The sequence below is a fragment of the Saccostrea cucullata genome, unplaced genomic scaffold, assembly GCF_032062105.1.
Source record: "Saccostrea cucullata isolate Sc308-1 unplaced genomic scaffold, CSIRO_AGI_Scuc_v1 ctg1637, whole genome shotgun sequence".
In the NCBI taxonomy this organism is placed as follows: domain Eukaryota; kingdom Metazoa; phylum Mollusca; class Bivalvia; order Ostreida; family Ostreidae; genus Saccostrea; species Saccostrea cuccullata.
Window position 1 is genome coordinate 80,042 of NW_026919038.1, and position 25,432 is coordinate 105,473.

The 25,432-nt window shown below is 33.7% G+C and overlaps 1 protein-coding gene across 6 annotated transcripts in view; it reads right to left on the reverse strand.

Annotated features, from left to right (window-relative positions):
- The window catches only part of LOC134278203 (solute carrier family 4 member 11-like), a 36,866-nt gene that overhangs the window by 7,247 nt on the left and 4,187 nt on the right, over positions 1-25,432 (reverse strand). For 3 of the 6 annotated variants that reach the window (XM_062760542.1, XM_062760548.1, XM_062760532.1), the window contains 13 exons: positions 16,648-16,814; positions 10,926-10,994; positions 9,175-9,201; positions 9,007-9,044; positions 7,223-7,433; positions 5,976-6,060; positions 5,582-5,705; positions 4,008-4,220; positions 3,626-3,713; positions 3,406-3,528; positions 1,807-1,920; positions 1,404-1,536; positions 1,192-1,265 (listed from right to left, as the gene is read on the reverse strand). In XM_062760542.1, the coding sequence (XP_062616526.1) occupies positions 1,192-1,265; positions 1,404-1,536; positions 1,807-1,920; positions 3,406-3,528; positions 3,626-3,713; positions 4,008-4,220; positions 5,582-5,705; positions 5,976-6,060; positions 7,223-7,433; positions 9,007-9,044; positions 9,175-9,201; positions 10,926-10,994; positions 16,648-16,810 (1,462 nt within the window). In that variant the 5' untranslated portion in view covers positions 16,811-16,814. Of the gene's footprint in view, positions 1-1,191; positions 1,266-1,403; positions 1,537-1,806; positions 1,921-3,405; positions 3,529-3,625; positions 3,714-4,007; positions 4,221-5,581; positions 5,706-5,975; positions 6,061-7,222; positions 7,434-9,006; positions 9,045-9,174; positions 9,202-10,925; positions 10,995-16,647; positions 16,815-16,955; positions 17,042-18,536; positions 18,709-25,432 lie in introns of those variants that run through there. The other 3 variants (XM_062760524.1, XM_062760555.1, XM_062760539.1) reach the window with 3 other exon arrangements.

The following is a 25,432-nucleotide window of genomic DNA, read 5'->3' on the forward strand; positions in this document are numbered from 1 at the left end:
CTGACAATGCTAATTATTTAGACTCTGCACCTAGTGATGGTTATAATTGTTATTATATGTACAATTCTAGGGATCTCTCAAGAATCAAGTAGACTTCATTATTAGCAGCCAACAAAAAAAAAAAAAAATTGTATTAATAAAGACCTAGAATTGTTAATTATTGTTCAGGCATGAAAATGATGTTGCACAATTTTCTTCTACAAAAAATAATAACCCATTAAAGAACACATCCGCAACCATGCTGTGCTATATGTATGTACAATACATTCTATACCGTAAATCTGGAAATTTTTACTGTAGATAAATTTTTAGCAAATTTGCGCGTGCATTGAATTCGCAAAAATATTTTTCTTAAAAATAAATCAACATGCGAAGAATTTTTTTCTGAGGACTCGTGTCTTTTTTTTAACTCAGTGAATAGACGTCGGTAAGCACTGGTCATTTTTAAAAGAAACCTGTTTACACTAGTCTACTATAACTACAAGTTAATTACCCGTGCGTAAATTGCCCTCATTATATGCAATATCGTCCGATGATTTGACAAGCACTGAGGCGGTATGCCCCTTTTTAATTATTTTAATCAATTAATTTGCCAATAAAGAGAGAACTGCCATTTTATCTAACCGTGTATCAACACGGGCGATAACTCAAACTCAGTGCATTTACTAGAAAGTTCCAAATGTAAACGCGGCGTGTAAATTTTAGGTGAGAAAAACCAAACGTTGAGAAAATTAGTTATATTTTTTCTTCATTTGGATTATACTTTAGGTTAAAAGGCATACACAACCTCTAAAATGTTTGTTATAATTGACTTAGAAATTATTTTCAGTGCAAATCCTTTTGTATTTTTATCAAAATTGTTTCGGAGCGATTTTGCAATATCTTGCCACGTTGTGAGTATATTGGTGGTATTCTAACTGGGCATATTACTTGAAACATAACCTGATATGAAAATCTTCAGTGATTTTTATTTTTAGCACCAGTGACAATTCACAAAAATTTGAAGCGTAAAAATTAATCAACAGCTTTTTGACCCAAATTCGCAAAAATAAATCGACGTAAAAATTTCCAGATTTACGGTATACTCAGTAGTTAGCAATATTAGTTATACATGCTTTACTCCTTCTGTCTTTCTTTATAATAGTCTCAACAGTATTTTGCTTGTGCTGAGTAGAATGAAGAGTTATCTACCTTTGATTGTGTCTTTGATGGCATCAGCAGAAAAAGCAAATGTGATGAACAGTGAAAACACCTCCTCCGTGGACCTAAATACAAAGAGCATATAAGGAGTATAACTGTACTGGTTTAAATTGATTTTTAAACTGATGAATCATGTATTAAAATTGTGGTCAGTAATAGTTTACATACATGTATACAGTTATAACTGTATGTTGATACTTTACCTTGAGGAATATTTCATAAGCTTGCTTGTATTGAAGAAAACATAAATAAACAGGAAAAAAGCATTCCACAACCCAGTACAGGCAAACATGGCAGGAAAGTTCAGGTCAAAATCCTCACAAATGCTGAAAATAACTGAAAAAAAGCAAATAATAGGGTCAAGATCTTCATATATGTTGAAAAAAATAACTGAAAACAACTAAAAATTGCAAACAGTTGGGTCAGAATTTTTGCAAATGCTAAAGAAAATTTAAAGGTGGACAACAGGTATTTTGAATTCAGAGAAAAATTGCTGAAAATAGATTATATAAGACCAAAGGGAATAAAGGCACACATTATATTTTAAATTTAACAGTAAGAAGAGAAGCTGTTCTAAATTGATTCGCTTCTCTGTCAGTGACCTACTTTTGGTGTATAGGGCCAGCGGTGCTGTGGTCAGTAGGACGATCAGAGGCTGACCCCCAAAGATGGCAAACAGAAGTCCACCTACACACTGAGAGAACAACACCTTCTGGACATCTGAAAGAAATACACAATATATTTTATTATACCTCTATTGATAACACTCGAATTTGATTGGCTGGTAAAAAAACTTTAAAACTCAATAATGACTCCAAAAGGTACCCTTTACAGCAAAAATGACCTAGGAATCATTGCACGTGGGATATAATGACCCGGTCATTATAATTAAGGACCGCTAAATAATGACCTCTTTATCAAAATTCCTTTTTGAGTGAAGTTATTACATAAAATAATAATTATTCGAGAAAAAAACAACATATGTTTTTAAAATTGTGCATGATCCGTTTTGCATTACCATAAAGAATACGATAATTTATTGTGAACTTCAATGCTTTACTCATTTCAAAATATCGTTACAATTCAGTTCAATGGAATGTAGAAGTGGCTCTTCTGTGTCAGATTTTGACTGTGTAGAGGAAAAGTAATCATTAAGCCATAATAATGTATGTCGCTATCAACCGAATATTGTTTTAATCAGTAAATAATGATGCAAAGACTTACAAGACTTGCAGACGTCAATGTAAACAACCTCACTACACAGAGTATACCGAATTCCGATCCCGATCAAAGAAAGATAATTGATAATGGTTAGAGATTCATACTTTTCAATATATATATATATATATATATCGGTATAATAAAACAATTGATTACCCCTTGTAAGTTCAACATGGTGAAAGAAGGACCCTCGACTTGGCCCACTCGATGACCTGCCCTGACCTCAGCCGCTAAGCGGCCACGATCAGGTCAGGTTACCTCGTGGCCCAGGTCTCGGGTTTTTATTTCACCATGTTGACCTCAAAAGGGGTTATTAATTGTATAATAAACCACCATGAGTAAATACTGTATACATCATGGGTATATTATATACATCCAATAAACAGTCTGTAGATAAATATTGTAGCCATCCATTAACCACTGTGGGTAAATATTGTATACATCCATTAACCACTGTGGGTAAATATTGTAATTACATCATGGGTAAATACATGTTTTGTATAATTCATGAACCACCATAGGTGGCATCAATATTTTGACCTTTATTTTGCTTTGACCTTGAATTCAAATCGGTCTTTATCTCAGTTTAAAAAAAATCCATTTGTTTTTTGTGAACACCAAATTAATCAAATGAATTTTCTGTCAACAGATTCAGCAGATATGAACCTTTGACCTCTGAGATGTGAGATAGAGTGAAGGTCACCAATTAAGGTAGTTCAGGAATTGGAACCTAGGAGGTGAGGATCTTAGTCACTAGAGAAACAGGTAAGAATTGATTCCTCTGATATCCTTAATGACCTTGGATTCAGTTAAACTACCTTGAGAGAAAGCAGTCTTCTACTAGTTAAAAGACAGAATTCATTTTTTTTTTTGATTCAATTTTCAAGTTGTGGACACAATTTTTCCATTAACAGACAAAAGTAAAGACAAAAGGGTAGTTTTTCAAAATTTGTAAAGGACAAAAAAAAAATGGTATCCTGTTACCTATAATTCCCTCTGTGTTGTTATCATTCAACATTCCAAAGGCGATGTTGGGTAGCACACAGGCAAAGTACAAGAAAAATGTGGTGGACGTCACTTTGTGAATCGTTTTGTTCCCTATGATGCCTATAATAAAAGTAACATTTAGGTTTTAAAGTATATTTCTTAAAACTTTTACAAGATTTTTAAATTGCTCATTTAGTATGAAGTAGTATGAACCTACCATCTTTATAATCTGAGAGATAATGAGGGAGTCGTCGTTTAAAGTCACGAATCAGACCCTGACCTATTGGATATCGAGCAGCCTCGCCCTGAAATAAATCACAGGACAGTCAGTTTTACTTACATTTTGTATACAGGGTTATTTTTTGCCCTGCTTTATTTTTGCCTTTTTCACACTTGCAAATAATTTTGCCCCATTTTAAATTCACCCAGTCACAGTTCAGTGTAAGAAAATATACTGTATTCTTTGAATTCGCCCCAAGGTTAGAGCCAAAAGGGGTGAAAATTAAACAGGTGAAAATTCCCTGTATAAAATAAGTCATATCCAGATAAAACGTGACCTCTTGATTGAAAGTTGTGATTGATTGACAGGTGTTTCCTACCTCCTGCTCCTCCTGTTCGAAGGCCGACAGCAGGAGATGAGATTTGCGATTCTCGGGGAGGCCCTGCTCCTCGATCAGAAGTTTGGTCCTCGAGTGAAGAAGCTGTTTAAACTCAAACTCAGACTCGGCTAGCAGGAGCTGATGTCGGAAGTCCATGTCCAGAAAGAGGGTTGCAAAGGTTCGGGCTGTCTCCAACGACGACTTAGTACTTTTCTATTTATAGAAAAAATAGGTTTCTACATTAATTAAAATTGTTTCAAATTCAGGTCAGATTTAAGTGCAATTTTGTGAAAAAACATAATGTACTTCTAGGAAAAAGGACAAGAGAGATAGTGTTTTAAGAATGGTGTGAAAGTGATCATTCCATGGCCTGACATTCCTGTGGAGATTTGAGCATGAAAGTTACATGTGATCATAACACACAAGGGGAATGAGGGCTTAGTATGAAAGTGATCCCTCTGTGGCTTAATATCCAGGTGAGCTAGAAACTTACATGAAAATGCCCTCTTTACTTAACGACGTTCGATCCTGATATTTAAAGTCTTAAACTTTTTTTGTAAAGTATATTTTTAGTTTCTAAACATATAGCTTAATTAAAAATCAAATCAAAATATGGGGGTCAATATGCTTCTTTTTGAGCTACAGTACATTAAATATGACCTTTTTGCACTGAAATCTATGTCTTAATAAAAAATTACATCTTCAACGTTTTCCCTCTAATATTTTTATCTTAATAAAGCACGGAACAAAATAAACTACAAGTCTATTTAAAAAAAGACACTTTAAAATTGTGACTAGGAAAAGGTTAAAAATTGCTTGCAATAATCAATTATTTGACCTTTCTGCACTCACAAAATGGGATTTCTCTGGCATTAAAAATTTAATAAGCAAGAAAATTATATTAAAGTCTTTAACTTTTGCTGAATTTCAGAAGATAGGTCAAAGTTATCTTAAACATTCAGAAAAGAACATGAAAAGTGGGGGTATATGATGTAAATTTTTAGATATTACGAAAAATTTGTCAATTTTCTGATAAAATTGGCTCAATTTTTTGGACTTTCCAAGTATATTTACTATATTTGTCAGTGAAAGAATTCATAAGAAAATATTTAATAGATATTTCAGAACACGCATAACACATTTCACTGCAAAAAACAGGTTTGTGTGCAACCAGCACGGGAAAATAGGAATCTAAAATTAACAGTACTTTATTAAGTTCAAAAGGGATAAATTGATAGTTTTCTTCCAAAAAAACCTTCCGCCACAAAATATAGTCCCTGGCTTAACCCTTCTTGAATGGAATTTAATTGCGGTTTTTGCAATGGATATAGTTTAATTTGCATTGTAGAATCTAAATTCAATGCTAAAACTTAAAAACGATGCAGAATTTTAGAAATAAAGGTCTAGACCAAAATCGAATCAAAAGCACAGGATCGAACGTCCTTAAGTTAAGTCTGCATCTCTTTCGATGCATGACCCTGTGGAAGGGACACGAACACTAACTCTGATCTCTCTAAACAGAGCTTCTCTCTTCCTGGTCACTCTGTGTGCTACAGACCTATATATTCCCTTACCTCTCTGACGGGAGCCATGACAAGGATCACAAACTGAACCTCCTGACTGGTGCTGCCTAAATTAGCTGGACTGTTTAACCGCGAGATCACCACGTGGCGCTTCGTCAAGGTAGGAATATCACACCTTGTACAGGGAATCAAAAAAATTAAATAATTCTATAAATATTTGACATCGTAATATCGATCCTTATTTTGTACAGAATTTTAATTCTTTTAGCTTAAGAATCTGCAAATCATTCTAAAATTATTCAGTGTTGGTGTTCAGAAAAGCCTAATAAACGCTATACAGGGTTGAGGTCCATTGAGCTTTATAATGCATGAAGGAGATGCTGACAATACATTATAGGTATCAAGTCTTTTGTTCATATTTTTCCCCTTTGAAATCCCGACTTACATGACACAGATCCAGTTCTGATCAAAATCAAAGCCGCTCTCATCACTCGTCATTGTACCCTGGATGGTCTTGCTGAGTGTGTGTACTGAAAGAAAGGGCAACCAAATATATACAAAGTTATTCTTAACTAGATCAGGTATGTACTTTAAAGGACATATAATTTGTCGTCAACATCAGTAACATTTATAATATTACAAAGGTATGGAAATTGACTTTATTGACTTTATCCTTTTTTGGAAATGAAAGAAGGGTCAAACCCAAAATCAAGGTTACATAGCAGTATCAAGGTCAGGGTCACAAAATCTGTAAGCCTAGTATATGTATCTTATTTAACATTTATCAAAAAGCACATCCTACATTAAACAATAAAATGCTTTCTTTGTTTGTTATTACTGGAATTAACGGAAGCAGCTGTTGCAGAAAAAATACATAACCCGCGTATTAGTGGGTTATGTAAATTTTTTCTGCAATAGCTGCGACCGTTCATTCCAGTAATAACAAACAAAGAAAGACATTTTATTTTTTATATTTATATCTGTTTGAATAACCATTTAGAGTAAGATTAAAAAGATTAATTATTTATTAATGATGCGAACGTCCTTAGACGTTTCATTGATGGAACAGCCACTGATCAAGAAATCTGTGCAGGCGACATGCCGACTGTTGTTCATGCAGTGATTAACGCAGTGGGTTTTCTTAAGAAATAAAGGAGAAAATATTCAGCGGATGTAAATGTATCAACCTTATAGTCAATCAAGGTAAAAAAAAAAGGAAACGACGCAAAAAAATAGTAAAGATCAAAGGTCAAGTTGAAACTCATAATAATAATCCTCAATATTCCCTATAACAGGGTTGTGTACAAGATCATAGCAAAATTATATAGTGCTAGATAGTGCTATGAATTTGAACAAACACTAAGGCTAGCCTGGGTTAGAATTAACAGGTGTTAATTCACTTAGCTTGATCAAAAGTCTATGAGTTAGGCTAGATCGCAGCTATCTTTGAGGAAGCCCTGGAAAAGTCATACTAAATATCAGCCCCCTCCTATTACAGGGTGTTTATGCCTTACCTGAGTCCTGGGTGAAGATGGCATGCCTGGCCTCCTCTAGCGAGGTTTGGGAGGACCCCCCTCCCCCTAACTTACAGTTTGTGCCTTACCTGAGTCCTGGGTGAAGATGGCGTGCCTGGCCTCCTCTAGCGAGGTTTGGGAGGACCCCCCTCCCCCTAATTTACAGTTTGTGCCTTACCTGAGTCCTGGGTGAAGATAGCGTGTCTGGCCTCCTCTAGTGAGGTCTGGGAGGACACCTCCTTTTTCTCCAGGAGCCGTGTCGCCATGGCGTCTATAATCTGGGGCAGCCCCGTCTTCTGAAGGTCCAGCATCAGCTGAGTCCCACTCAGAAAGTCCTCTACGTCCTTAAAGGCTCGGATCTCAGCATGGAAGTCCTTGAGAGGGATCTTCTACTCAGAGTAAAAATAAAATCAGTAGATAAATAATAAATAACAGGAAGTCCTCCACGTCCTTAAAGGCTCGGATCTCAGCGTGGAAGTCCTTCAGAGGGATCTTCTACTCAGAGTAAAAATAAAATTAGTAAATAGATCATAAATAACAGGAAGTCCTTAAGGACGTTCGATCCTGATATTTTGAGCGTATTTCGCGCAGGTCCTTTATTCATAAAAATTAAGCATCATTTTTAGGTTCTAACAATAAAACTGAATTCTACAATGCAAATTAAACTGTATTCAATGAAAAAAACGCGATTAAATTCCATTCAAGTAGAATTAAGCTAGGAACTATATTTTGTGGCGGAAGGTTTTATAGACGAAAATGGTCAGTTTTTTCCATTTGAACTATAACAGTACTGTTAATTTTGGATGCCTATTTTTCCATGCTGGTTGCACACAAAGCTGTTTTTTGCAGTGAAATATGTTAAGCTGGTTCTGAAATATCTATTAAATTATTTCTTATGAATTCTATCAGCAAAGTGTGACAAATATAGTAAATATATTCTGAAAATTCAGGAAAAAATTGAGCCAATTTTAACATAAAATTCACACTTTTTTGGTAATATCTGAAAATGTACATCATATACCCCCACTTTTGATGTTCTTTTCTAAATATTCAAGATAACTTTCACCTATTTGCTTAAAAATCAGAAAAAGTTTAAGACTTTAAAATAATTTTCTTGCCTATTATATTTTCAATGCCGGAAAAATAACATTTTATTAGTGCAGAAAGGTCAAATAATTGATTATGCGAAGCAATTTGAAACTTTTACTTAGTAACAATTTTTAAGTGTCTTTTTTTAAACATACTTAGAGTTCATTTTGTTTCATGCTTTGATTGGATAAAAATATTGGAGGGAAAACGTCGAAGTTGTAATTTTTAATTAAAACACAAATTTCAGTGCAGAAAGGTCATATTAAATGTACTGTAGCGCTAAAAGAAGCATATTGACCCCCATTTTTTGATTTGCATTTTTATTAAGCTATGTATGTAGAAACTAAAAATATACTTGGCAAAAAAGTTTAAGACTTTAAATATCAGGATCGAACGTCGTTAAAGGCTCGGATCTCAGCGTGGAAGTCCTTCAGAGGGATCTTCTACTCAGAGTAAAAATAAAATTAGTAAATAGATTATAAATAACAGGAAGTCCTCTACGTCCTTAAAGGCTCAGATCTCAGCGTGGAAGTCTTTCAGTGGAATCTTCTACTCAGAGTAAAAATAAAATCAGTAGATAGATTATAAATAACAGGAAGTCCTCTACATCCTTAAAGGCTTGGTTTTCAGCATGGAAGTCCTTCAGTGGAATCTTCAACTCCCAGTAAAATCATCAAATTATAAATATAAAGGAATTCAGGGGTATCTTCTACTCAGAGTAAAATCAGTAGATAGATTATAAATATTGGAATTTACAAAATTATGTATCTTGTATCTCAAATAAATATGAAGTTGTTTTTTTATAGTTGACTTAAAAAACTTGATTTATTTAATAATTTTAATAATTGAGATCTACACAATTAATGTACGTACCTCAAATCTGCCGTGAAGTAATGCAAAATCATCTTCATCTGAAAACAGTGATAACAGCTGTATTAAATTGATTTTTTAGATTTCAAAGTATGCAGATAAAAATATCAATTTGGTTAGAGTCTGTAATTCTTACATTAAAAGTTACAAATTCAGAAAGTATTAATTTACCTGCAGAAGAGTGTCTCCTCCTTCTCTCTGTAACATTCATAACATTTTAAAACTCATATTTATAGAAAGACAAATATATATTTGGATACAATAAATCATTTAGCTTCATTTTTGTAATTTAATATTTCTACTGTAACTAATTCTGTCTTCAAGCTTAACATCTGTAAAATAACAAATAAAAAATTCTGTAGTTATTAAATAACTTTTGCATTAAGTAACTTTACAGTGAAAATGATATTTAAATGATTTCCCAAGAACGTTTTTCCGTACACCGATAACGATATTATTTTAATGATCTCTGCTTTAAACAATGCAAAGTTTGCTTTAAAAAGAATAATAAGGTACAAATTGTGAACGTTTTATTAACAATGATGTCAGAAACAATGAATTTAATTATTTAATGCCTTGTTCACACGACAACTTTAATTCACAGTAAATTAATGCGAAGTAAACTAATGCGAATCAAACTAATGCGAATTAAATTGCGTTCACACGACAGCTAATGCGAAGTAAACTAATGCGAATTAAAATTTTACTTCGACATTCAGGCATCAGTAAGGCTATTATGACGTCATTTGCAAATCACGTCACCTTATGCAGAAGCAGATGCATTTGACATAATGTCACAGTGTCTGTACACATTATTTTAGTGATTAACACATTTTTCTTAGTTTTTCACTCAAAAATAGTACAAAGTACTTAAAGCTGACCACTGACATAACTCATTTGACTTAATTTTGCCATTACGCTTGCCCCAAAATTTAATTCGAATTAGCTACGCTTAGCGTTCACACGGAGATAATGCGAAGTAATTTAATGCGCAGTAAATTAATTCGAATTAAACTAATTCGCATTAAATTCTCCGTGTGAATGCTAAGCGAAGCTAATTCACAGTAAACTTACGTTTATTTCGAATTAAACTCTCCGTGTGAACAGGGCATAAGAATTCCCTTTACGTACTATCAGCAATATATCACAACGATCGATCTCGACCCAGCATTTTTTTTTTCAATATCAGATGTGTAGATTTACATGCATACACATGTACTTGTCTTTATTTCATAACTGCTTAATTTGTTTTAACGAAATTGTACATTAAAAATTACTTGAAGTATTTTCAAATTTAGAAGTATGCTTTATATACAAGTAATAATAAGAATAGAGATGGAAAATGATATTTCTAAGAACGGTAACTCTACTTCTTGTTTCCTAAAGATGGGAAATTCAATTCATTGCCGAATTTGTTATACCGCCATGATTTTTAAATTACAAAAGGTGGCGGTTTATCGAGAATTAACTGTAATTTAAAATTCCACTGAAGTACTCAGATATAACAGATTCAAAAATTCATGTTTTCCCTCACTTTGATGTAAATTTTATCTGCATGCTTTCTAAATAGTAAAATCTGTGTGTTTTCTCTACATCTGTTAAATTTCTTTACTTAGCTAGATGATTATAACCTTCTTTTGTATAGTCTACTAAAGGAAATAATTGTGAAAATATCAAAACTTCTAGAATGACATATGTGAGTGTTTTAAGTTTATTCATGCATAGCTCAAACTAACAGAATGCATGTTCAAACTTATTTACATGCATTAAAACTTCAACAATCATGTTACATCAAACAAAGCAAATCTAATTAATGTATAGTAATTAAACCAGCCTGGTTAAACAATTAATATGGTGCTGCAACTGTCAGCAAATTTCTTCAAAATTCAAAATCAAGCAAGCAAACAGCAGACCTTTTTTACCTTTGACTGACAAATTATCAACATGCTCAACCGTCTCTAAACGATTCTTTAATATACTTTTCAGTTGTCCTAAAATTCCAAAAATTAAATACCCATTAAAGACCAATGATGCATGCAGACAAAATTTTTGTAATATATTTATAAATGAAAGTGGGGAGGGGGGCACTTTAAGAAGGACAGATGGGGCCATAGGGAGTTATGGTATATAAATATTCATTGCAAAATCTCAAAAGCTTCTTGAGATTTTGCCCTGAAATGAAAGTTTTCCGTACAGACAAATTATAAATTAACAACCTTGACCTTTGTCCTCAAAGGCAATAGCGGTCTTTCTTAGGCCATACATAGTTGTGGTATGAAATTTCATTGCAAAAGCTCAAAAGCTTCGATATCATGTGGAAACGAACATGTTCCTGACAGACAGACTGAAGTTAATTTCCCCCACTTTCCGCTCACCTGAACTACCAGGGTACATTATATGAATTCATACTTCAAAAAGTTGATTGGCAAATAACACAATTTTTTTTTTCATTTTCTCCGAAACATTCCCAAAAAATTAATATTTAAAATAATAAAGACAGTATCTGTCTTTCAGAGCTAAAACCGTAGTTAAAAAGGTATGTCTTAAAAATCTTTTAACTGAATAAAATTCTTTTGAGGCATTCCTCCTTAATTTTTAGGGCCCCGCAAGGATTTGCGGGTGCCCTATAGTAATCACTCTGTCTGTCCGTCTGTCTGTCCGTCCGTACGTCTGTCATTCTTCCGTCCACGAATTTCCTGTTTTTTTCTAATAACTTTTTGTATGGTTGCCCAATCAAGTTCAAATTTGGTATGGTAGTTAAGTAGGCAGAAATACATATTTTGATGCTAAGTTTGGTTCTCTATGTCTTCTGGTTTAGAGCTGGGGTGGTGGTGTAGATTCCTTAACTATGCACAAGAATGAATGGGAAAAGAGAGATAACTGCTGAGAATGTTACCATTGTAAACTGGGAAGGCTGTGCAAATTGTCCTTTGGGATTAATTAACCTTCCACATGAAGAAAATCCCAAGCATTATCTTTATCTGTCACATTGAGATTAATTACTGTACTGCCTCTGTCTGCAAATGAACTTTGTTTTGAAGTTAAGGTCAATTTTGAATAATGTGTACATGCATTCTCTGAAGTGTGGATTTAAAATAATGTTCATACTTTATTTTTGTTAAAATACTTGTACACAATGATTTATGATATTATGATAATTTTATTGAATTCTAAAATCAAGATAATATTAAGATATCCTTTTCTATTATTACTATTTTATTTTTTATTTATTTATTTTGCTGCTGTTAATTTTAACAGGTAATCAGATAATAATCCCATTCTGTCAGTGCTGAAAAAAGTTTTTATTGTAAATTTAGAAGAAAAGGATGAGAGAGCAGTACAATTAATCCCCTGGGATTAATTATTTTGCTTGCTGCAGAAAATTAAGAGGCATATCTTTATCTGTCACATGAAGATTAATGAGCACCTTTGTCTGCAACTGATGTTTGTTTTGAAGTTGAGGTCAACCCTGGGTGATATTTGCATTCACTGAAGGCTAGCATTTTATAAAACACCTGCTTAAATCTTTTTTAAATACACATTTAAATAATTTTTTTATAAGACATGTTTTATGTAAATACAAGCTGTTTTATGTACATACAAGCTAGGCTACTATTTTCAGGTTTTTGAACATTCAAATACAGTTGTTACTTATAATCTTTTTTTTTTTCAAATAATGTAATCTTTCAAGTAAAATTCTCATTCAATGAGTTGCACCCTTATATTTCTACCCCTCAGCGGGACCCTTGCTGACTGGTCAGTTTTCTAGTATTATTTAATATTCAAGAGTGGATCCTCTTCAAAAAATAGTTTAGACCGATAGATGCCCAAAATCCATATGGCTCACCTGAGTCAAACTACTCCTACCAAGTATTTTATTTAAGCAAAATTCTGTAAACATACACTTGTAGTTCATACAAGTATGACATACAGTGGATAAAAATCTAATTTAATGAACAAATTGTAGCCCTGCTGTTCTTGACATTTTTAAAATCCTTCCATTCTTAAAAACCTCAAATTCTTAATTTTTTGGAGTAAATTTTACAGAAATCACTTGCAGAATTAAGCAACAAAAGTTTTTCTTGTGTGACGTCACACTTAAATCTTGGAGTCGCCATTGGTTCTACTCCAGTAAAATCAGGAATTTAAAATTATTTGCAAACAATTGAAAATGTCAGATATAAACCTTACTTTGGTGTTTATTGAGTGAGCTATATATAAAACTCAAATCTTTGAAGCTGACAAATGCTTCTAAGGAAAGCCAACTTTTGCCCCCCCCCCCCCCCACTTTTTGAAAGTGTTAATTTAAAAGTAATTACAAAAATTTTTCCTTGATAAATGTAACCCATCAATAATTGGAATATTGAGTGGGAGAGATTTATAATCAAACATTGATTTGATCCATTGACTTCCCATAAATCTCGCTGTTCTACGTGTGACAGCGATGTCATTTTCTGTAATTGTCCAATAATGGCAAACATTACTCCGGCTGATGAGGTCGTGTAAGTTACGACTTGTGGCTGCCGACAGGAACCAATCTACCGCGTGGGAGTCGGAATCTACATAACTATCCCATCATTCCCGGCAGCTCCGAATCGTTACAGTCAGTCAATCACAGTCCTGGTCAGGATTATATCTTATCGGCACTAAAACCATTACAAGTAGTTACAACCGTTCTGCTTCATCATTATAACAACGGGTCAATGACTCTCAGTTTGCTGTGATTGTCATAAAAAAATATCAAAGATTTTAATGCCAACATATCAATATAAATGTATTAAGCATGCTTAGTCTAATGTATCTGTACTTGACGTTACACTGTTATACAATTGATAGTGGTAATCTTTTTTACCTATTTTGACCTTTAACTTTTCTGAACTTACATGTAGGTGTTGTGGGTTGTTATGATTGGTCATGGCTCAAAATGTTTAAGGACTCTTCACCTATACACTCTAAATTGATTTTTTTTCAGACATTGAAAATTTTTATTTTTTTTAATTTATTATTAAACAAAGGGCATTATAATCCCAAGTGAAAAAAATCCTCAAACAAATCACTCTAAGAAATCAATAATGAATCAGTGATTTGAAGATGATTTGTAAGTGATGCAAATTCCCATGCAAATGAGCTAACAAATCACTCCTAACAAATTGTAAGCAAATCACCCTGAAATCACAACGAAATCACTGAGAGTAAATCGTGTAGAAATCACTTCTGTTGAACAAATCGCAACCAAATCACTCCAAATAAATTGCAAACAAATCATTTCAAATAAATTGCAAACAAATCACTTCAGTTTAACAAATCACTTTCAAATCACTCCAGGTGGTTACACACTTGTGTGTAGGATGCTCATGTAACCATCCCTCAAATATTTGAAACACACATGCATGCATACCGGTATTTGTTGTATATGAACAAAAAACTTTTGGCAAGTGTATTTTAAAATATAAACTTTTACTAGGATGTGTCCTCATTAAGATGGCATCATGTATTTTAGATATATACACATGTACTTGGCTCCAAATTCAGAATATGATATAAGCATTAATTGTTGACTTTTAGAAGTTGGTAAATGTTTTCTTATCTGAAATACATATTTGTCTCGACACTTTGAAAAAGCCAGTACTTTTCTGAAGCTTATAGCTTTACATAGATTTTGTTTAAAACATTGATTGCCACCGACTTTGTTGTTGGTAGAAGAACAATAAATTGCATGTGAACATAGGGAATTTTAACTGAATCTCAAGAGGAAATGATAGCATAATACAGTTATACATACCTTAAAACTATATTCTGCATGATTATTGAAAAAACACCAGTTTCAACAAAAGAAGAGAGGTATGAATCTAGAAAAGCACAATGTAGCTCCTTTCATTTCAATTCAAATCTGATTAATGAAAATTGGCGGTAGAGTTTCTAATACTGACCAATCAGCAAGCCAGGTGGAAATTATGAAGTAAATCATTCTCAAATCACTCTGAAGAAGAACCATGAGATCAACAAATCATTTACAAATCACTTTGAAGAAAGACTAAGTTAACAAATCATCTTCAAATCACTCTGAAGAAAGACTAAGTTCCAGAAATCATGTTCAAATCACCTTGAAGAATGGCTAAGTTCAACAAATCATGAAGAAATCACTGTAACAATTTCCTAAGTCCTAACAAATCACTCAGATATTGTCTGAAATGGGAAAGAAATCACAAGCAAATCACCCTTTTATAACAAATTGTATGCAAATCATAGTCATAATTTTAGTAGAAAGTGATTTAAGCATGATTTGTTGAATGAATTGCTTACAAATCACTGAAACAAATCACTTATAAGTGATTTTAAAGTAATTTGTAGGCAATTTGTGAGTGATTTGTTTGAAAAAATTTTCACTTGGGATTGTATATTTATTTACATTACCAATTGTGCAAAAGTCTTGTGTATTGGTGTGTTCTTGCTTAACCAATCAATATACAAGCTCATTTAATTATTATCTTTGAGAAATTGGCACTGATGACAACACAATATAATTAACAATGGAGAGTTGGGCCTTAAGTTAGTGTGAGTAGAATTAAGTACAGTCTGATTGTTAGAGAGGATCAAATTAAGGCCCGGTGTATAGATCACTGAATGTAACAGGCCGTCTTCATAATATGCTGAATCAATCACATAATGTAGACATTACAATACTTTTGTCTAATCAATTTTGTTATCCCTATAAAAAATCAAGTTCGTTGAAAAAAGCTTTTAGAGATCTCTTCGTCCATAGTTAATATACAGTAAAACACGGTTATAGTGAACACACTTATAATGAATTAAGGCTTACAACACATTCACTGTGACTTTATCATATATTGTAAACTTGATGGATATAACAAATTACACTTATAACAAAGCAAAATGGTCTGTCCCTGGCACTTTATGTTATAAGTGTGTTGTTTTACTGTATTATAAGCTTTCTGCCCTTAGTTGATAAAACGTATGTCTTTATATCAAAATTGAACATTTCTCTTAATATTTAGATCAGCATATATATTGAAGACACAGTTTTTTTTTCTAGAAGAAATTAGACTAAATGTCATTAAACTTTCATGATATTTAACTTATATTTAATTAATGACAGACCTTGCTTTAATTTCTACAACTATGACCTTCACTGAAGATTAATTTTATAAACTTTTAAAACTCTAATACATCTACAGTACTTTTATTGAATTCTTGGAAAAATTTAAGGGGAAAGATCCCTTTGAATGAATATAATTATATAACCAGCAGTGAGCATTTTAATCCTTTAATGGACAAATGTCTATATGCATGCAGAATAATCGGCTGCCAGCCAATGTCCAAGATTCAGATGCTGTATTAAGATCTGAGCAGTCAGCTTAGTCTACAGCATCCCATTCATAATTATACAGTATTTAGCATGTAACATAGATATTCCACACTAAATTACTCACTAAAAATTCACCAAAAAATTAAGCAGTAAAGAAGGTATATATATCTGAATGTCTTCTCCATGGTACTTATAATGCCATGCTTCCACAGGAAGGTAAAAATACACCTGTCACTTTATTATCAATCAAAATAAATTAACGCATATTTCTATCTTTGATACAGGTCCACTGTGATATTAACAGCAGCATATCTTACCCTCCTTGTTGATGAGACTGGTGTTGATCCCTGACACACCTGATCCCCCGTGGCTCCCGTTGGGTACCTCCAGGAACTGCACCTCCTCAGGACTGACCGGTACCACCTCATGGTCACCACGGCGCCGCGTGGGGTCATCACCAGGGGTTTCATTGTCACTCATATCACTGTAAAAAAAAAATCTATAAAGAAACCGCAACCTCAGTTTGGATACAGGAGTATTGACATCTGTCAGTCATAGACACGAATGGAAGTCTACACGATTTGTTGGTGGACTCAGACAGAACTACGATTTCCCTCCTAATCACCTCTGTGGAATGGAGCTGCCCTGTCATGACAATACAGGAATCTCCTATACATACCATCTGACATATCCAAGGCAGAGTTCCGATAACACTGTTTTAACCCATTTTATATTGAATATAGATTTATCCTTCTAAAACTCCCACTACTGAGTATCAGCATAAAGCATATATACACACACATATCTATACTGTGGCTTTCTCTAAAGGAAAAGGTTAATATGGCAAGGTGATAATGAAGTAATAGTAGGCAATTTATATTCCTGGATAAAAAAAATTATATTCACAAAAAACTGTGAAGTTTTCATTTCTTACAGAAACAATTCTTTAAATACTTACATTTAATTTTTATTTAAAAGTGATTGAAAAACTAGTATTTGTTACGGTGTTTTCTGTATGAAAAGGTCATTTTCTCTTGTTTTATTTATTTTTTTTTTACAAAGTTCAATCATGACGACCAGTGTTTTATTCATTGCAGTCCATAATACTTCTTCTCCAACCCCTTAAGCCTTTTATCTCCTTATTAGGTTCTAATGTTTCACTAATTAATCAAAAACGCACAGGTTGCTATAGAAGCAGAATTAAACTAGTTTACATTTTAATCAGGAACATCTGGACAATATATACATAAAAGCCTCCTGTTTTTTTTGTTGTTGTATATTTCAAGACTTTTTGAAAGATCATATTTTTCATTTTCATCAAAATTGGAAGATTAGGGCACAGTTTCCACAAATGTTGATCTGTCTATTTGTCTGTCTATCATAATCTCAATCAGTTGTGTGTTGAATTGTATTAGATAAGAATTTAACATTGTCTTTATCAGAAATTCCATCTCAATTATTAGACGAGTTTTAGCTTTTATTTAAAGGGAAAAGGGAGGGGGGGGTATTTTGATTTATTATTTATACTGCAGGGAATTTTCACTATATGTTAAGAAAATCCCTTTTAACATTTTTATTTCTAAACCTCAATGGAATACATTTTATCTTCCCTTGTGGAAAGCAAAGTCCTATCAAAAGTAACTTTTAAAGATGTACATGTATGTAGTTTTTGGTTACCAACTAACATTATCTCTTTAATTGTTGCTTATTTACATGAAAAAAAGAGTTAATTTGATGGAAAGAAATCCAGAATTTGAAAATAATGTTAATATGTTAAAAATTTATTTTATAGCACAAATTACTAATTTGCAACAGGAATTAAATATGGTTAAGAACATAAGATATCCCACAACCAAGGAAAAAATTCATATCTCAATTCAGAACAAAGATGCCATTTATATTTCCAAAAATGGTACAGAAATATTTGGAGGATTTGATAAAACAGAGAAAAATTTTTCCCTTATTCAGCTTTCATTAGTTAGAATTCATCAGCTACCATACCATCTTTCAATTTATCATGGACCTTGGAGCAAAAAAAAAAAAAATCAGTGATGTGCCAATTAACAGTTATAATTTAAAGATTAAATAATGTACCAAAGAATCCTTTAAGATTTATTTCCATAATAATAATCACAAACATTGTTCAGGAGAATTTCTTAAGATCGAGATTTAAATTTACGGAGATCTTTGACAAACATTTACCTACTCCGGATCAATGGCAAAGCGGACCCTCTTGGGGGAGCGAGATTTCATTTTCACCCTTTGTAGCGGCATCATGTATATATAATCCAGAAAATAATGTTACACTGTCCTGTTACATAATGTCAACAATCGGAGTGTGAACACAGATCAGACTGCAGATAAGTCCCAATGTTAGTCTGTTAATCGGACTCCCCGCACCGTTACTACATTTGTATGTTGATGTGTTTAGATGCCTCCCATGTTTGCTGAACTGTTATCTTTAGTAAAATGTATTTCAACATAACCTTGTTTGGGCTAATAGGTTTGTAGCATCAAGTGCCAACATTGCTTCCAAGAATACTGGACTTGGTAATGAATTTACTTAGTTAAAGGCTGGTACACTGTTTTTAAATTAATATTTTCATTGTTGCCTTATTTGACCTGTAGGTACAAACAGGCAGAGTAAGATTAATTAAGACATTTCCCATTGGATTGTGGGTGAATGCTAAGTAATACCACTTGCCCTGTAGTTAAATCTCCTAAAACTGTACGTTGCTCTTGTTTTTGGTACAATTTTGCAGAGACCACAAGTTGCATTCTTGCAACGTTAATAAGCTTCAATGTCAATAGTAGTCGGCATGACTTTACCATCCTTAATTTGTGCATGAATTATACATCAAATTGTTTATGGTGCATGCCCAAACCTTACTGGTAAATAACCTTACTCCTACAAGTAAAAGTCTTGGTTAACATCCTTTCACTCGATTTAAACCTTGGTGCCAAATCAAAAGTATCCTTGGTGCCACCATGAACCTCTAGCATACTGGAGTAGACTATACCTTACTGGTACATTGACCATACCTTACTTGTCCATGACTATAAACTTGAGTGACTTTTATAGAAAATATATATATATTCTGTCTTTAACTATTGAATGATCAGCAATAGATAAAGGTTAATTAATTGTGATGTATTTAATTGGCCTGAATCTTTCTTTAAAAATTCTGACTTTTTTCTAAATATATCAATAATGAATGTATTTAATATGTCAATATTTGTAGTGATGTAAGATGACCTGATTTTTATTTCAATATATCTTATTCTGTCTAATCCTGTCCAAACATTTACCTACATAAAATATCTGATAATTTTTTCATGTAATTACTAATTAAATCATAACAAGAGGCCCATGGGCCACATCGCTCACCTGAGAAGCTTTGACCATTCTGTTCTTTACCAGATTTCACCCTTGTTATACATAATGCATCCCCACATTACCCCACTGATCATAATTTAGACATTTTGAAATCTACACTACCCCATGATCCTTCCATTGGCACATACATGTATGTTTCAGCTTTTTTGGCCCAGTGGTTCCTGAGAAGAAGATTTTCAAAGATTTTTCCTATATATTTCTATGTAAAACTTTGATTCCCTATAATGGCCCTGCCCTTCCCCCGGGGGTCATGATTTGAACAATTTAGAATTTACATTATACCAGGATGCTTCCACATAAGTTTCAGCTTTTCTGGCCCAGTGAAGAAGATTTTCAAAGATTTTTCCTATATATTTCTATATAAAACTTTGATTCCCCATTGTGGCCCTGCCCTTCCCCCGGGTGTCATTATTTGAACAATTTAAAATCTACACTATATCAGGATGCTTCCACATAAGTTTCAGCTTTTCTGGCCCAGTGGTTCTTAAGAAGAAGATTTTCAAAGATTTTTCCTATATATTTCTATATAAAACTTTGATTCCCCATTGTGGCCCTGCCCTTCCCCCGGGTGTCATTATTTGAACAATTTAAAATCTACACTATATCAGGATGCTTCCACATAAGTTTCAGCTTTTCTGGCCCAGTGGTTCTTGAGAAGAAGATTTTCAAAGATTTTTCCTATATATTTCTATGTAAAACTTTGATTCCCCATTGTGGCCCCGCCCTTCCCCCGGGGGTCATGATTTGAACAATTTAGAATCTACACTATACCAGGATGCTTCCACATAAGTTTCAGCTTTTCTGGCCCAGTGGTTCTTGAGAAGAAGATTTTCAAAGATTTTTCCTATATATTTCTATATAAAACTTTGATTCCCCATTGTGGCCCCGCCCTTCCCCCGGGGGTCATGATTTGAACAATTTAGAATCTACACTATACCAGGATGCTTCCACTTAAGTTTCAGCTTTTCTGGCCCAGTGGTTCTTGAGAAGAAGATTTTCAAAGATTTTTCCTATATATTTCTATATAAAACTTTGATTCCCCATTGTGGCCCCGCCCTTCCCCCGGGGGTCATAATTTGAACAATTTAGAATCTACACTATTCCCCATTTTCAAAAGGTGAGTTATTTCCCCTGAAGGGAACTCTTTTAATGTGTTTAATACGCATGCGCTATAAATAAAGTCACTTCCGCGGACGTTCTTTATGAAAACATGTTCATGGTGTAATGCCTCTGTCATATGGAAAAATGTTATTGTGTTTGTGAATAAAAAGAAATCTTAACTGATTCGTATTTTTTTTAAATTGCCCACTCATAGTCTCTTTCTGGATTTGTATTAATCTGTGTAGTACTATAATAAGGTGCTGTGTGACCCCCCCCCCCCCCTTACAAAAAAAAAACGAAACAAATTACTGTTAAAATGCTGATACATATTCGAATAGGCCTATTTAAAAAAAAAAGCTAATAAGCTAATTTTCGGTAGTGGATGTTCTGCAGACGGATCATCATTATTAACAAAATGTGCGGAACAAATTTTAGTTATAAAGTTTTTACGAAATAATCTAGCCTGCTGCAGCCATATTTTCTTTGTGTCTCTAGGAAATTTTTGGAGACTGCATGATGACATGTCCATCTACAGTTTTACCTCTGAAATTGCCGCATATACAGCAGTAGTTCGTTTTCCGCGACCGATACCAAGAAACTGCGTTTTTGCTCGATTGTATGTCATAACATAGAACTTTTACCTGCAAGAACACATTTGGTGACAATTAAAGGCATATTTCATTTGAATTAACAGTGTTTCTAGAATTTTTAATTTGTAAAATAATTGATTCACAATATAGTATTAAAACTTTGAATGGAATTCTAAATGAATAATTTAATCTCATATCCTCATGTAATGAAGAAAGACTAATTAAAATAGCATTGACCTGAATTCGTGTTACATATGTCGTATAAAGTCTGAGCTGCATTTAATCAAAGTTTTAGTGTAGGATCTAAGCATATGTACATGTATATTTCCGAGTAAAATACACATCTTGTTTAAGATCAGAGAATTGAGAGCAGAAACACGAAATTGATACAATAATTTCCTAGCGTATTTCTCGTTTATTAATGGAAAACATTCTTTTCTCAAGTGTTATTTATTTTTTTTAAAATCCTTTCAGTGCAAGTACATGTATTTATTTTTATAAGTTATTTTTTTTTTTGCAAAATGTGTAAAAAACAATATCAGAGAGAGAGAGAGAGAGAGAGAGAGAGAGACTCATGTAACCCGTGTAACTGATATACATGTACATCTGTGAAAAAATATATGTACCGTAATTTCATTGAATTCACAACTAATAATTCTAATAATTTTCAATTTTCACAACTATGGTTCATATTCAACTGTTCAACAAATTTACATAATTATTCGTTCTCTGTACCTGTACGCACGGTGGGGGGTGGGGGTGGGGGGGGGTCAAGGGGCTTAGCCCCACCCCCACTTTTTTCCCCAATATTACTTTTTCTATTGAAAATTTTCATTGATAGACAGGTTGCCAACCCCCCCCCCCCCCCCCCCACACACACACACACATACAGTTAATACTACGGTAAAGTTATATAAGGCAAATGTAGTATTGTATGCCAAGGAACTGGTACTGAAATAAGTAGCTTTTTCAACTTTGGGCAAGGTTTTTCTTTGCTTGCCAACTTTTCAAGGTAAGAAAAAATGTTTCTTTGCCTACCCCCCCCCCTTTTAAAGACGATGCTACGTGCCTGGCTAATTCGTATAGCTTTCTAGAAAGGGGGGGGGGGCTAACAGACCCTTTATAAAATAATTTATTATCTTAAAAAAAATACAAATCGTTTCCTTCTTTTAAAATTTTTAAATACAGCGCGTAAGTTTATCACTATTTTGTTAGATTATCGCGTAGTCCGCGGAAGTTAGGCTAGTGTAGAAGAGTTCCGATTTTGAGGAGAGATAACTCACTTTTGAAAATGGGGAATACCAGGATGCTTCCACATAAGTTTCAGCTTTTCTGGCCCAGTGGTTCTTGAGAAGAAGATTTTCAAAGATTTTTCCTATATATTTCTATATAAAACTTTGATTCCCCATTGTGGCCCCGCCCTTCCCCCGGGGGTCATAATTTGAACAATTTAGAATCTACACCATACCAGGATGCTTCCATATAAGTTTCAGCTTTTCTGGCCCAGTGGTTCTTGAGAAGAAGATTTTCAAAGATTTTTCCTATATATTTCTATATAAAACTTTGATTCCCCATTGTGGCCCCGCCCTTCCCCCGGGGGTCATGATTTGAACAATTTAGAATCTACACTATACCAGGATGCTTCCACATAAGTTTCAGCTTTTCTGGCCCAGTGGTTCTTGAGAAGAAGATTTTCAAAGATTTTTCCTATATATTTCTATATAAAACTTTGATTCCCCATTGTGGCCCCGCCCTTCCCCCGGGGGTCATGATTTGAACAATTTAGAATCTACACTATACCAGGATGCTTCCACATAAGTTTCAGCTTTTCTGGCCCAGTGGTTCTTGAGAAGAAGATTTTTTAATGACCCCACCCTATTTTTGTCTTTTCTTGATTATCTCCCCTTGCGAGGGGATATGTCCCTTCATTTTAACAATTTAAATTCCCCTTTACCCAAGGATGCTTTGTACCAAGTTTGGTCGAAATTGGCCCAGTGGTTCTTGAGAAGAAGTCGAAAATGTGAAAAGTTTACAGACGGACGGACGGACAGACGACGGACAAAATGTGATCAGAAAAGCTCACTTGAGCCTTCGGCTCAGGTGAGCTAATAAAATTCAGATGTTTTGATCCTCATTCTTTTTATCCTGTACGTCACATCTGAAATTTATGAATTTCAGGTGCTCTACTACCTGAGCTGCAGTTTCATCACCAGAGAGTACCCAAATTCTAGGTACTGGGTGCTCTCTTACCTGAGCTATATAATCACCAGAGAGTACCCATATTCTAGACAGGTGCTCTACTACCTGAGCTGCAGTTTAATCATCAGAGAGTACCCAAATTCTAGAACAGGTGCTCTACTCCCTGAGCTATATAAACATCAGAGGGTACCCAAAGTCTAGACAGGTGCTCTTCTGTCTGAGCTACATGTATATAAATACCAGAGAGTACCCAAATTCTAGACAGGTGCTCTACTACCTGAGCTATATAAATACCAGAGTAGATAGTACCCAAATTCTAGACAGGTGGTCTTCTGCCTGAGCTTCATGTATATAAATACCAGAGAGTACCCAAATTCTAGACAGGTGCTCTACTACCTGAGCTATATAAACACCAGAGTACCCAAATTCTAGACAGGTTCTCTACTCCCTAAGCTTTCAAAAACCAGTGAATACTAGATAATAGACAGGTGCTCTGCTACCTGAGCTATATTAAAACACCAAAGAGTACCCAAATTTTAACTGGAGCTTTACTCTCTTAGCTATCTAACCACCTAAGTGATGGAAATTGTCTGTTACTGGCACCTGATGATGATTTCTCCAAAATCAATCAACTTACTTTTTTACTGAAGAAAACAGTGACAGATAGCGTTTTATATGTGTGTTTCAAAATTATTATCATATTTTTTGGTTTAACTTGTTCTCAAATGGTACTGTTCTAATGTGACTGAAGGTTTATAAAACCCATCAAATGAATTAATCTTAAAACATTACAAAACATGGCTTTTATTTATTGTCTTACTTTTTTTGAAACATAAACGGTCCCTCTAGGGTTTGGAAAACACTCGCGCAGTGTCCACATGCTTAGGTCACTAAGCTGAGGGGGTATATATCTAGGTTATCTGTCCCCAGGCTTTAAAATTTTGAATTGGCTGTATATTAGAGAATAAACTAAGCTTATGTGTTTCCCCTCATTTATCATTAATAAGACAAACACACACAGATCCGATGACCTGCTTCAGATAAATTTCTTGATCAAATGTCATTCAATTTAACAAAAGCATGGAGCACGGGTCAGAATGCTAACCTAGTCAAGTTAAGATCAACAATGTTATTTAGATTAGACTGTCAAAAAATCAGCAAATTTCAGTCAAATACTCTCTCTTTCCCTGTCAAAAATAAGCAAATTTCAGTCAAATAAATATACATGTACGGTGGAATCTCATTTAATTTCGCTTTGGTTCTCAATCAATTTGTCTGGAAATGTGAAGCGTCCGGATACCTGAATTACCAGTGAAATAAGACAATTCAAATAACTTTTAAAAATTCTGTTTCAATGGAAAATCGTCTAGATATCTGGAGGTCCATGTACACACTTTCTCTCTTTCTCTCTCTCTCTCTCAAAATTAGCAAATTTCAGTCAAATAATCTCTCTCTCCATCTCTCTGCCCTGAATCCATCAAAATAATTAACACTCATTAAAGTTTCTGTACATGTTAAAATTTTCTTAATTTTTGTCTTTTTTTTTTTTCATTCTTTAGCAGCAGTTCAAATTTATCAAAGATATACATGTAACTTCTGAACTTTTTGTCTTAAAAAAGTTATTTTACAAAACATAGAAATATAACTATATATTGTACTTATAAATAAATGAACTTACAATAGTTATGTCACAAAACAGCTCAAAATAATTTCTATTAAAGTAAAAATGCATTAAATGACTTGCAGTTTTAAGAAATACAGAAATAAATCCAGCATCTAAATACATCAAATTCCTACATCATATACCCAGAGGCC